Source organism: Emydura macquarii, unplaced genomic scaffold (genome assembly GCF_026122565.2).
Source record: "Emydura macquarii macquarii isolate MOO-44397 ecotype Brisbane River unplaced genomic scaffold, CSIRO-AGI_Emac_v2 contig_2699, whole genome shotgun sequence".
Taxonomy (NCBI): Eukaryota; Metazoa; Chordata; order Testudines; family Chelidae; genus Emydura; species Emydura macquarii.
The window spans coordinates 139,000-151,666 of NW_027132836.1; the positions used below are offsets into that span (position 1 = coordinate 139,000).

Consider the following 12,667-nt stretch of genomic DNA (forward strand, 5'->3'; position numbering starts at 1 on the left):
GTGCATGGATTTTATGTTCCTTGTCTGTGAAATTCATTGTCAATAGGAATAAGAACTCCCAAAATCATAATTATTATTAAAACATCAAATGACATCTCTCTCGTTTCAATCATACTGTTAATTAGCCATTTTGTTTTATTTTACTTTAGGATTCTACTTTATTTCATTACTATACATTCTTCTGAGGTACTTGCAATAAAGACATATCACAAACTACCTGAGCAAACTTACAGATACTGCAAAAGCATCACAAGCACATTGACCATCATGGGGAATTTTGGTTATACTGAAAAATTTTGTTTGTTTGTTTTTTTAAATAGTATTGCTTATTAAAAGAAATAAAAGACAAATAATAATCTTTGAGTATCTGTAATCACCTTTAAGTCCAAAGGCTTGTTTGACCTTTATGTGGATACCTGCTTCCTGCCGATAGCGGACTGCATGATGTATGTTGATATATTTTGGAAAGTGTTCTGGTCGCGAATGTCTTTTTTCATTCAACCTTTCTACATACCATGCTTCCAAACGATCAAGTGTAACTGCAGAAACAAACACTGACATCTTATATATCTTATATAATGCACAGTCCTTCACCATCCTGCAACTGCTAAACGTGTGGCTGAAACTTTTCTGCCAGGCCTTGTGATGTCAGGATATGGTTTCATGAACCATGCCAGGAGTGGGCAGGTCTCTCAAAATAACAGTGGGCACCCACACCCAATTGATGTTAGTAGGAGGAAATTAGGTACTTGCTTCTCTCAGCAGGTAAATGCCAGATCTTCTCAGCAACCTGGCACCAAGACATAGGAACATGCTGCATGTATACATAGAGTTCCTAATTTAAGTCTCTCAGGCTAAGTTTTTAACAGATAGATGTTTAGTTAAAATTAAATTTAAAGTGTGACAATCAAATCAGGATTATTTTAAATTCTACCTTGCCATGCATCCTTTAGATAGTGCCCATGAATAATAATACTTCCATATGAAACTACTATTCTTGAGTGCTTCCTAATCAATTAGGAACAATAAGTTGATTAGCTACAAATACACATATTACTTAGTAAAAACAGTGTGCCAAATATATTCAGATATTCATATGCAGCTCCCTTTATTATTGGATTCATGGGAGCTGCATATGAGTATCTGAGAACAGATTTGGCTCAGTGTTAGTAAATGATAAAGAGAGCTTAGGTATAAATCATATTGTGTTATGGTTTGTAAATCAAATAATAGCAGGAAGAACATTTGTGAACTATGTACCAATAATTTGTTTTCATACCTTTCCTTTTTTCTTTGTCAATTAAATGTATTGCCATGTCTTGTACAAGTTTTGGGAAGCTGTTGTCCTTTTGAAAGCTGGATATAATGTTTAGCTCTGAATTACTGGGCTTAGCATCATTTGAGAAGTAATATCCCATCAAGTAGTTTGGGGCTGGCACTGAAAACTGTAAAAACACTGTCAAACTACAAGGTTTTGATGTAAATTGATAGGATGACTCAGGAGAAATTAACAAATGCAATCAGCAATTATATCTCAACAGGAGCAAATCTTTGTCAGCAAAAATAAAAAATAAATTAACCATAAGCAAAAGCATAAACAGCAAAGATTCTCAAATTTCAGATTTGTGAAGCCCTTAGACTTGGGGTTTTAGAGCCCTGCTTTCCCACAGCCTCCTTTTTCTGTCTCTCAAAAACCTCTCTAACAGCCCCTACCCCGTATCTGTGAAAATGGAAGGGAAGGTGAAGATGGGAGTTAGTCCCTTGTGTATTCGGTACTTGTTAGTGCACTTACACTGTGTCACATCTAGGTACAGTACACTTCAGTCTCAAAGATTGTGATTTCAAGCAGTCATGCAACTCCCTTGCCTACACTAGGATGTAAAGGAATGATTTTAGGATGTGGCAATAAAAATATATTCAAACTCTAATGTAGACAAGGCCCAGTGTTTCTATCACATGCTTCTCTAGTCAAGTTAAAGACTAGGGCACCTCCAAGGCTCCTCCTTAGGATTTAACTCAACTAATTTAGCAAGTGTTAAAAGGATGGTGTGCCTTGTCTACATTAAACTTTTAAAATGTATTTATTAGCAAACATTAGCTAACAGGAGCTAACATCACACCTTTAAATTCTGATCTAGATAAGGCATATGGGACTGATTTCCACAGTGCAGCATGCATTTCAAGCAGACAAGTAACTATTATGGCTGAAACTCTATGTACTTGCCTGAGTGTATGGTAAAAATCGAAGTAGTATAGTGCAGCAGGGAATGATTGGATACTGATTTAATGCAGATGGTGTAAGAGCTGCTGGTTCCTGGGTTGGCATCCCTCCTCTCAGTCTTAATTGAAATCCTCCTACATTTAGCTTCCCATCATCATTAAACACACGTATCACAGAGTTTCCTATAAACATAAAGTAGAGGGAAAACTACACTAAAGATTTTACAGTGCATTTGTTTGTTTTCAGTATGTGGTCTTCTCTTGAAGGTTTCCAATATTCCCCTTAACAACTGAATGGATGAAGAAGATTAGGTCCATGGAGAAACTGCACAAGTGCCACATTTAGAAATACCCAGATTATCCAAAAGTGGGGTTGACTTTTCATGGGATGTTGTAAAAGATGACTCTGACAAGGCCAGGTCTCAGAATCTCTATCACTTCTTTCATGTATAAAGGCTGCTGTGACTCCCTTTCCCCTTATCTATCTCCTGTTCCTCCATGCTATATGTTGTTATCTTCCCCTATTTATGCAGCCAGTTACTGCAGGAACTCTCCTACATTTTTATTACTATAAACGTTTAGAAAATACCTAGATTTGTTTTGTTGTGATTTGTGTTCCTTTAATTGTTGTGGCCGAATACATTTTCTTCTTTCACTAAAATATGTAAATAATTATGGCAAAAACAATGTACATGGTTTATGCACAAATTCTGTAGAGAGGATTTTATAGGGTCAGATGCTGCCAACCTGACTCACTGTGAGTAGTACTATACTCAAGAAGATCCTTATCAAATTGCTGTTTAATTTAAAACAAAAAAAATCTGTCTTTTTCCCCCAAGTGACCTACAAATATAAATTGTTTTATGTCAGTGCAGTAGAGAGAATAAAAAATGTCACTGTCTTCTCAGATAATCTGTCTTTTTTTTCCATAGTTATGACATTCAGATGAAACAACGAGAGTCCTGTAGCACTTTAAAGACTAACAAATTTAATTTCTGCAGGCATAAGCTTTCATGGGCTGCAGAAATTAAATTGGTTAGTCTTTAAAGCGCTACAGGACTCTCGTTGTTTTTGCTGTATACAGACTAACACGGCTACCCCTCTGAGACATTCAGATGGAAGACCCTGTCTACATGTACAAGTGGAGTCCACATTTAAGAATATATTTTCTAAAGAATAAACTTAATTTAAAAAGAGTTAAGGCTGAAAGGGTGTTTTTAGTGGGGTCCAGCTAACATGCAAAACCAATGGTACAGTTCCTTTACAAAACTTCCATACGTTTAAATAAAAAAATTAGAATGCTTGGAAGTGAACAGTTAAAAAGTTTTATTATTATTTTGACATTTGCACATATTCTTTCAAATTGTTAGGAGCAAAATAAAGTTGACTAGACGATGTAAATCAGGTGGAGTAACAGTAATTGAAATATTATATTTTAGTTGGGAACTAACTGTATTACAGTTTAAAATATTTGTCTGTACTAATTTTCTATGCTATATATAAAAATGTTTGTGCTACTTTATTCTCAGGGTTCTGCTAGTTGTGATACTCACAATCCCTAAGGGGGTGCATTTCAATAGCTTGCATGTGCTATAAAATAAAACTCTGTGCTTTATACTTTAGAAGACACAAACATCAGAAGGTATAGTGAGGAGCAAAGGAAAATGACAGAGAAAGAAAGAGGGCTAGGTAATACTTGCTTAATATACCTATTATAACAAGGTCTCCAGAATCTGCATCCACTGTATGAACTTGAAAAAGAACATGCGTATTGATATCCATTACTTTTGGATCATCTCCATTTAAGACTATTCGGTACTGGAATTCTGGATTTCGAGATGAACTATTAAGAAGTGGAAATGCCATAATATCAGGTAAGCTATTCAGTCCTGAATTCTTGATTTGCCCTGTTACCTAGGAGGGAAAAAGTTAATTTTCAATGTGCTTTATTAATTTTTTTTTTTTTACTTAATCTTGTTTTCTGTACTTTTGGACATAGAAAATTAATTTTAAAATTAATTTTCTATTAGAAGAGGATTTTGTACTTGGGAGCTTGGTTTTATCTGTACAGTACTAAAATAATACCTAAAGAAACTTCCATACAACCTTTTTGGAAACCTACATTGTAGGTCTTTGGACTTAATTTTCAAATCACAAAGCCAAATTCTTCCTTATATATGTTTGCAACTTCCATTTACTTGAGCAGGCATTTTACATGCAAATCTGAGGGCAGATTTTGACTTTGAAACCTTTATTTCAGAAAAACTCAATGCACTGCAATTCTCTGGAGTAATTAACATAATACAATACATGAGCCCAAAGAGTGTGACATGTTGAGGGTATGCTCAAAACCAAAAAAGAGCAGAGAATAAAATAAAAGGGATGGATCTGATGTGAGTAAGCCACATCATTTCAAGAGTCCAGAACTTAATAAAGTTTAAAACAAAAGAATTTCAAGGATTATGTAAGCATTACTACACAACAAACAACCCAATCTCTCCCTGGCTTTAGCATTTTTTCTCTAGGATAAAAAGTCCTTGAAAGATTTCTTCATTCTATTATCCACAGTCTTTCCATCAACATCAGCCATGTGTGTCTTTCTGTTCTGCTTAGTTTTTAAAATAGCTCAGACATATTTATTAGGGCCATGCTTCATATTTGTGTCAGAACACAAAGAGGGCTGAATGAACATTGGGGTCACTTTTTATTCAGTCCTGAAAATGACTTAGATCCAAACAGAATACTTTCTGCTTGGGGGAAAACTATATGACTGATTTGGCAGTCCTAATAAACCTGGTACAATAAGTCTTTGAGGTCTGGAATCAAATTATTTTTAACCCCACTATCAAAAAAAATAAAATAAAAATCTAATTTTAAAGATTTATGAATCACCTTCACCTAGATTTCCTAGTTTAGATCCCATCAGATCCCATAGTGTCCATCTAACTAATTTGGTGACTGCTTTACAACAACTCAGACAAGGCATTAACAGAAACCTAATGCAAACACTTGTTGGACAGGCAACTAAAAGGTAATGAGTAGAGATAATTTACTGATCCAACATCTTTTTGAAGTTTTTAACTGCTTAACATAACTACCTCATCTATAAGGCAAGACTCTGTCCCTCAGGAAGAAACAATATGTACTACACAGATTACCTGGTTTTTCACCAATTTCATAACAAATTACCAAATTTGGGGCCCAGTCCTGTGAAACTGTTCTCACATGAATAGTCCTTACTTCATGAAGGCTGTTAGTGTAGTCAGTGTAACAAAGTATAGGTAACAACAACCAGTAGCAGCAGCAATGGAGCAAGAAGAGGTTCAGAAAAGGTCCTCTGACTCCATTGTGCAGAGACCTACGTTCAATGTAATCCAATTTAAGTGAAGTCAGACTCACTCCATTGTATAAATTGTTTATAAAATCAGGAAATTTGGAGACAGACATATTCATACAAACTGGGATTCTATAAGCTAAAAGTGCTGTGATAGAGGTCTTTAAGACTCCTGGTAAAATCAGTGGTTCACATAACATGGTGAAAGATTCTAGAAAATGGTAGGAAATGTTTATAGTTTAAATCACCAAAATGTGTTTTGATTGTTTACTTTTAATGGAATGAGGTTGCCATCTCTTGTTGGATACTGTTTCTTCTGGGGTCACTGGAAGAGACAGTGGGATAGCCAAAAAGGTGAACTGGAAGAAGCAAACTTCATCATCATAGCTGCTGCTGCCCCTATTGTCTCCTGGGGCCTTATTATATAGCATTAATATCTCTATACATCAATTAAACGTGAAACCACAGTAATACCAAAGCTTACCTTTGTTATTGTTGCATTATCAGGGATATAATGGAGTGCATCTATATATAGAACAAATGGACAGTTTAATGATGTAGGATCTGGTAATGCGGTAGAGGAATTATATGGGATCCAAGGTGCATACAGAAAGACAGACTCTTGAAGCCTAACAAATACGAAGAAACACAGGACTTTATACTAGAACATTAACAACAACAAAATGTTATACTTTCTTAAGGTAAATTATCTATTAAAAGGTATTACATTTCTTTTACATTTTTGTTAGGTAGTCACAAACATCTGTAAAATCAAGAATTTATAAACAACAACTAAAATATTATTAGAAAGCAGTTTATGATAGCAGTTTCAAACCTTGTCAGCAACTGTAAATTAAAGACATATAGTGATGTTTTCAAAAGTATCCCAGGTACTTAGGAGCATAAGTCCCACTGACTTCCACTTTTAAAATTTTCCCCATTACAGCTCAGCATTTCCAAGTCTGTAAAATTAACATTTGTGGATGAACAAGTTTTCCACACATTACACTGTAATGCTCTTCACCAACTTATAAGAACATTTGGGCTAATTTTTCAAAAATGTGCATTTATCAGAAATAGGTCTAGTTGGCTGAGTATAGGTTTAGAAGTCAAATGGAATCTAGCATATCCTTAAAGTTAAATATGTGCTTAAATTCTATGCTGAATTGGTGACTGATTGACCTTAATTTTCTTAAAAGTAAATGAGAGTTGAGGGTGTTCAACTTGCAGGACTAAGCTCTTCAGGGGCTGGTTTCATATCATAAACGGTAAAAGCACACAGTTCAAATCAATTAAAGAACAAAGAAAGCTCCAAGAGTAAATTCTGACATGATCCATTTTGGTCCTGATGTAAAGCTCACAGAATTCAGTGATAGTCATTCCACTAATGTCAACAGGATTTATATCAGCAGTCCTGGGTCTCACTTCTGATTTATGTCTTATGTTCCTAAAAGCCTATGCTTCAGGGTTTCAGTCGGCCACAGGGGCCAGGAAGGGATTCTCCACCCATCTATCCCCAAGTATTCTAGGTTGTTTTTTCCTATCTCCTTCCTCTGGAGCAGCAGAGGTGGCCATGAATGGAGATGGCACATTGGATAGGGAAGGGTCTGGGCTCTGAGGTGGTACCAAGCATTCTCTCTCAGCTACTTGGCTGGCTGGTTGTCACTCACATGCTCAGGGTCTAATTTATTGCCATATGTCAGGTCAGGAAAGAATTTCCCCCCACCTCAGACTGGCAGTGACCCTGAAGGTTTTTCCCTTCCCTTTGCAGTGTGTGGGTGAGGGTCACTTGCTAGGATCATTTGAGTATATCTCAATTAATCATTTCCCTGCCATTGCACGGGCCTCAAGCATTGGTTCACCTCAGTCTGTCCTATTCTTTGCCTGTGGCACATAATAGTTTATTCTGCTGTGGGCTGTAATATTTTGGTCTAATTTCGGTTATTGGGTTTAGCGTGTGGTGTTGGTGTCCTGTGATATACAAGAGGTCAGACTAGAAGACTGGTGATTCCTTCTGGCCTTAAACTCTGTTTCGGAGATCTGGCATTTAAACTAGTCAAAAATCCCCTGCTTTCTAACATAATATGTAAACCTGTCTTCCGGAACTTCTTGATCATTCTGAAGCCTCTCCTTCCCCCCAAAATACTGAAAACTGGGGAGGCAGCCCTGATATTGTTTTGTATTAACTGAATTATAATAGCGGAATTTCAAGACAACAATTCAGATTCTTGGGTGGTTTTCTTCACTATTTTACTGAAATAGACTATTTCTCAGTGTATTATGTTATTTTTATGTTACTAATTTTATAATTTACAGAACCTTTCTCCAATATATTTTTTTTCTTGTAACTATCTAAAAAGCACATACACAACACAGGCAACTCTCTGGTGACTAATTTTTTTTGTCAGTTATCTCTTTCATTTGGCCAGTTTATTTGCAGATTTATGATCCGTTGACTTTCACAGTCTGAAAATTAATGCTAAATCAATACTTTGTATAAATTTATTATAGTTCTACTGCAAATTATTTTGCAGTACATTGTTTGGCTGAGGTTGTGCAAAACTGTATTGTATATAAATGAAAACATTAACCAAGCTGAAGGCATAAACTCAGTTAACACCCTAATACAGCAGCTTTAGAGAGAGAGAGTGTGTAGCATTTTTATGTAGCATATGGGAAAACTGTGCAGCATGGGAGTTTTGAACATTAATTCTGCAGCTGTACTAAATCTACTGTGTCAGCCTCTATCTACAAGCAAACCAGATTTACAGAAGTAAATTTTCACTGCAGCACGGAATACTAAAAATGGATAACTTGGTAAAGTTGAAAAATTAGACTTATTTGAAAAGGAATAGACCAGGATTAGATGTATCTGTATAGTAATCATAGGCAAATAATTCTATATGTAGAATATTATTTGAACTATTTAATATTTTGCCCAAATTTTTAACTTTAAGCAATTGTTAGAACCATATTTCAGCACAATGTCAATTATGCAATGATAAATATATCAGGATCCAAACAATGAATGACACAAAAATATTTCCGTAGATCATAATTTGAGTATTTACCTTTTTCTTCTCATTTGGCTGTTTCTCTGTCTATGTTTTTCCTTGGATGTATCATAAACAGTTAGCTGGATATTGGAATGACCCTGGGTCAAGTCTGTACATATAAAAACACTAGACAAATCAATTATATTTTGCAGTACATATAAAAAATAGCATACTGTATATCCACCCAGAAAGAAATATACTCAGAAGGTCAAATGCTGCTAAGCTCTTATATCACTTAGGTAAATTTAATATAATAGCATACTGAAAAATCAATTAAGAAAATTAAACAAAAAAAAAAACCCACTCTACAGTGTTACACTGGCTCCCCTTGTGCTGCTCCAACTCCCCAGAATGATTTCTATGCAGCCTTCTGCAGACCCTCTGTGCCAAGAACCACAAAGGGGTGTTATTAGGTATGATCTGGGATTGGTGGTCTGGATAACATGTATATTATTATCTAGCCCCTGACCTGGCAATGGCCTTTTTGTCAGCCTTCAGTGCAGATTATCCCTGATTTTAGTTTAAGCTATATGAGTGGGGCTAGTCTTGGCCAAAATACAGAAAATGTCAATGCTGCTTTGGCAGAATATCTATATCTATATCTATATATATAAGCTGGTTTGGAGATCCGTTATAACTGCTTCAATACACCAGCAGTATATGGCCCACTGATTTTAAAATTCTATACAAAATAAAATTAAAAAATTATTTTGGTGCTTTGCCTATATCTTTCCCCATTTCTTACTCTGTTGCTCTTTCCTTCTCTCTGTTACTTTCTCCTTTTAGTCTACATTTCTTGTGGCTATTCTGTTCCCTGATATTTACTGTACAACTTCCTGGTTCCAGAATCTTCTGTTGGTCTGCCTGTCTCCAAATCCCAGTGTCACCTGTTGTCTGTCCTCAAACCTAGTCGCAATACTTGACACTTCCATATGCTCTGTCCTCACTTCTAGCAACCCACTATTCAAGCTGCAACTGTAATTAATTTTTTAATTTAATATTTTACAAGCAGTGGTATGGTTCACTCAGTACAGAGGCCAAACGCAGGAATTACAGAACAGTAGTTGTTACTTATGTTTTATACAATCCCCAGAGTTCCCCTGTTTTTAATCCAGGCTTTGCTATTTATTTGATGTGCAGTCTTTGGCCTAGCAGGCTCACTCAAGTTTAAAACTTTGAGTTCCTATAGCCATATTTACACACCTTAAGAGACCTGATTTTCCAGAGGTGTCCAAGTATCCCAGATTAAGTTAACAGGTGATATGGGGCACTCAGCACCTCTCAAAAGCAGACCCTCTTATTTAGATACCTATATGTGGATTTAGTTTAGGTAACCAAGACTTACAACTTTTACTTTAACACCTGCGTCTCATTAGCCACATCTGTAAAATGAGAATATTAATATTGTTATGCTGGAGATTGGATAACTTACAGCAAATTTGTCTGATCAAGAGGCAGTCGCAGACTTTATTGAAACTGCTAAGCATGCTAGCCACCTAAAATTCAAGTTAAATGAGTGAACAATGAAATGCCCCTTTCTTTAGTGATAGCTGAAGCAATGGAAGCTACCATCCAAAGACTAGACTGAATACAAACATAGAAGCTGAGAATTGACTTGGCTGCAGCTGTGTGGGGGTAAAAAAAAGAAAGAGGCAGAAAGCAGAGAAAGTAGTAAGCAAAATAAGAAGACAGCAAGAAAGGCATTTGCAGTGTGGTCCTGAGGGAAAGCCAAAGGAGAAAGCTTTTTGGGCAGACACTGGTGGAAAGGCAGGCTTGGAACTGTGAGCAAGGAAACTGCCCCCTGTTGTGTCATCCTTCTGTGTACAGAGAAAAAGGACTTTGTATAATTCTTTGTAAATAAACAGGATCAAATCTCAGAAATATCTGAAGAGAGGTAACAACAACATTTACCTACCTTCTTCAAACAGGGCTGCGCAAATTTGTTGGTTAATGTATATTTAATGCTTTGAAGAATGTAAGGTCTATTATTAATACAATTAAGAGATGTAGCAGCTGTACATAGACTTTTTTATGTTGGAGTTTCTCTGGCTTTCAAATTCCAATATTACAAACAATTAAACTAGGAGGTTCAAAGGATCCAACGCTTTGTGGTACCAAGAATCCTGAATTTCCACTCAAATCAACAGGAGAAAAGAATGCTTAGCACCATACACAATCAAGCTCCAAAAAAGCAACATTATTTGAAGGTTACTTTGGCTATTGAGTCAAAAACCTAGATATGAAAAAGTATGGTACTCATACTTTTAAAAAGGAACTTTGACTGCGAGAAAACATTGGTCATTCTTCCTGTTTTGCTACAGAATGTGGTCAAGGTCAGTATAGTCTTTAACTTAAATTTGTGGTTTAATATAGTAAAATAAGAATTCCACGTTGCCTCAAAAGAAAAAAAAACAAAAACAGTCTGACTTTCTGTTCCTCTCCTATCATCTGCGTAGTCATTTACATGTGTGAAAAGCGAGTGCTGAATAACTAATAGAATATATGTCTGCAAATATTAAATTTGTTAGTCTTTAAAGTGCCACAGATCTCTTGTTGTTTTTAATAGAGTATAAAATGCTTCCAAGTAAAAAATGTCCACTCCGACTGGTGACAGCATTTTATACTTACTTTGCAGAGTTGTTAATGACTACACAAGATGCAAGACAGTTAAGTATCAGACCCATCATCTTCTCAGTGTTCCATTACTTAATAATCACTAAAAATATAACTGAAGGAGAAGTTGACTAGATTTTAGACTGCTGATATCAACATTTCCTACATTATTCAAGAGTATATTTTTTCTCATCTGTAGTGTTGTGACCACTTTATTTTTTCAAATTACCTTTTGAGATATGCTTTAAAGTATAATCCATAATATTATAAGGAACTTTGCCAGGATGCAGTGGAACAAGTGTAGAAAACGCTTTAGGTCTCCATATAGCTCTAGTATTTGTAGTTTCTTTCTGAAATACATCCACCTTTTGCCATCCAAGAGTCAGTGAATCTATAAAATATAAAATACATACAAAAACACACACAAAAGGGCTTATTACTCGTAACTATCCAAATCTAGTATAGTGCACTGGTCAGGTATATTAAAATTGCTTCCAAGTTTCATCTTTATAGCATCTTTTTAAGAAGTCTTACATATAAAAGCCAAGATGGATTCTAATATACTATTCAATGTAACTGATTACTTCACAAGTAGTCCTATTGACTTCAGTTGGACTACTTCATGGAGTAATATACTAGTTGATGTAAGTAAGGGTGGCAGAAACTGGCCCTATATTCAAAGTATAATCCAGAATGTAGATTATCAAAGTATAATCTACATTAACAGACACTTAGATATGAAGATAATAGGCACCTTCAACAGATGTTTTAGTGAGATGATAACTTGCTGGGGGCAGGGAGTAGTACGTTTTAGTAAACTAGCCTTTAACCTCTGGAGACTTGAGTTCAATGCTTGACTCCAGGTCACAAGATGAAATGAATTCAGTGGCCTTATCCTGGTTTCCATTTATTTGTACACATCAGAAAACCATTACACAATGTGGTAAAATTCAGTATGGGTAAATATGTTGAACAACAGTCTACAGTGTGCATATCTCAACAAAATACTATTAGTGTTCAAGCCTGCAAGGTTCTGAGCCCTTCCTGCAAGCTCCTGAAGGCCCTAAACTCCCACTGAAATCATTGGGAATGGAGGATGTTCAGAAACTTGGCAATTGGAATGCACCACCAGCATCCCTGGAATAATATAAAACATTTGATATCACCCCTCCATCTAGGGCTTCCTCATTTATAAAACTGAAAAGTAGAAAGTTACATGAGGAAAATAAGTAAAGGGCTTTCCTTAACCAAGCCAATATCTTTGTTTTTACACAAGTTAGGCTAAAAAAGCCTTGATCCTGTAAACTTATATATATATAGGAATGAGTAACTTTTTTACATAAGTAAACCCATTGCCTCCAATAGGACTATTCACTTGTGTCAAGTAACTCATACACATTAGTATTTGCAGAAATAACAATAGAAATGAGCTGTATTGCTCAAC

General features: G+C 35.7%; 1 protein-coding gene across 1 annotated transcript in view; it reads right to left on the bottom strand.

Annotated features, from left to right (window-relative positions):
- LOC137164948 (uncharacterized) overlaps nucleotides 1-12,667 on the bottom strand; it is a 49,293-nt gene that overhangs the window by 24,806 nt on the left and 11,820 nt on the right. The window contains exons 9-15 of the mRNA XM_067566026.1: nucleotides 11,453-11,614; nucleotides 8,626-8,719; nucleotides 6,039-6,183; nucleotides 3,930-4,134; nucleotides 2,225-2,403; nucleotides 1,280-1,445; nucleotides 378-539 (exon numbers count right to left, since the gene is read on the bottom strand). Coding sequence (XP_067422127.1) covers nucleotides 378-539; nucleotides 1,280-1,445; nucleotides 2,225-2,403; nucleotides 3,930-4,134; nucleotides 6,039-6,183; nucleotides 8,626-8,719; nucleotides 11,453-11,614 — 1,113 coding nt within the window. The remainder of the gene's footprint in view (nucleotides 1-377; nucleotides 540-1,279; nucleotides 1,446-2,224; nucleotides 2,404-3,929; nucleotides 4,135-6,038; nucleotides 6,184-8,625; nucleotides 8,720-11,452; nucleotides 11,615-12,667) is intronic.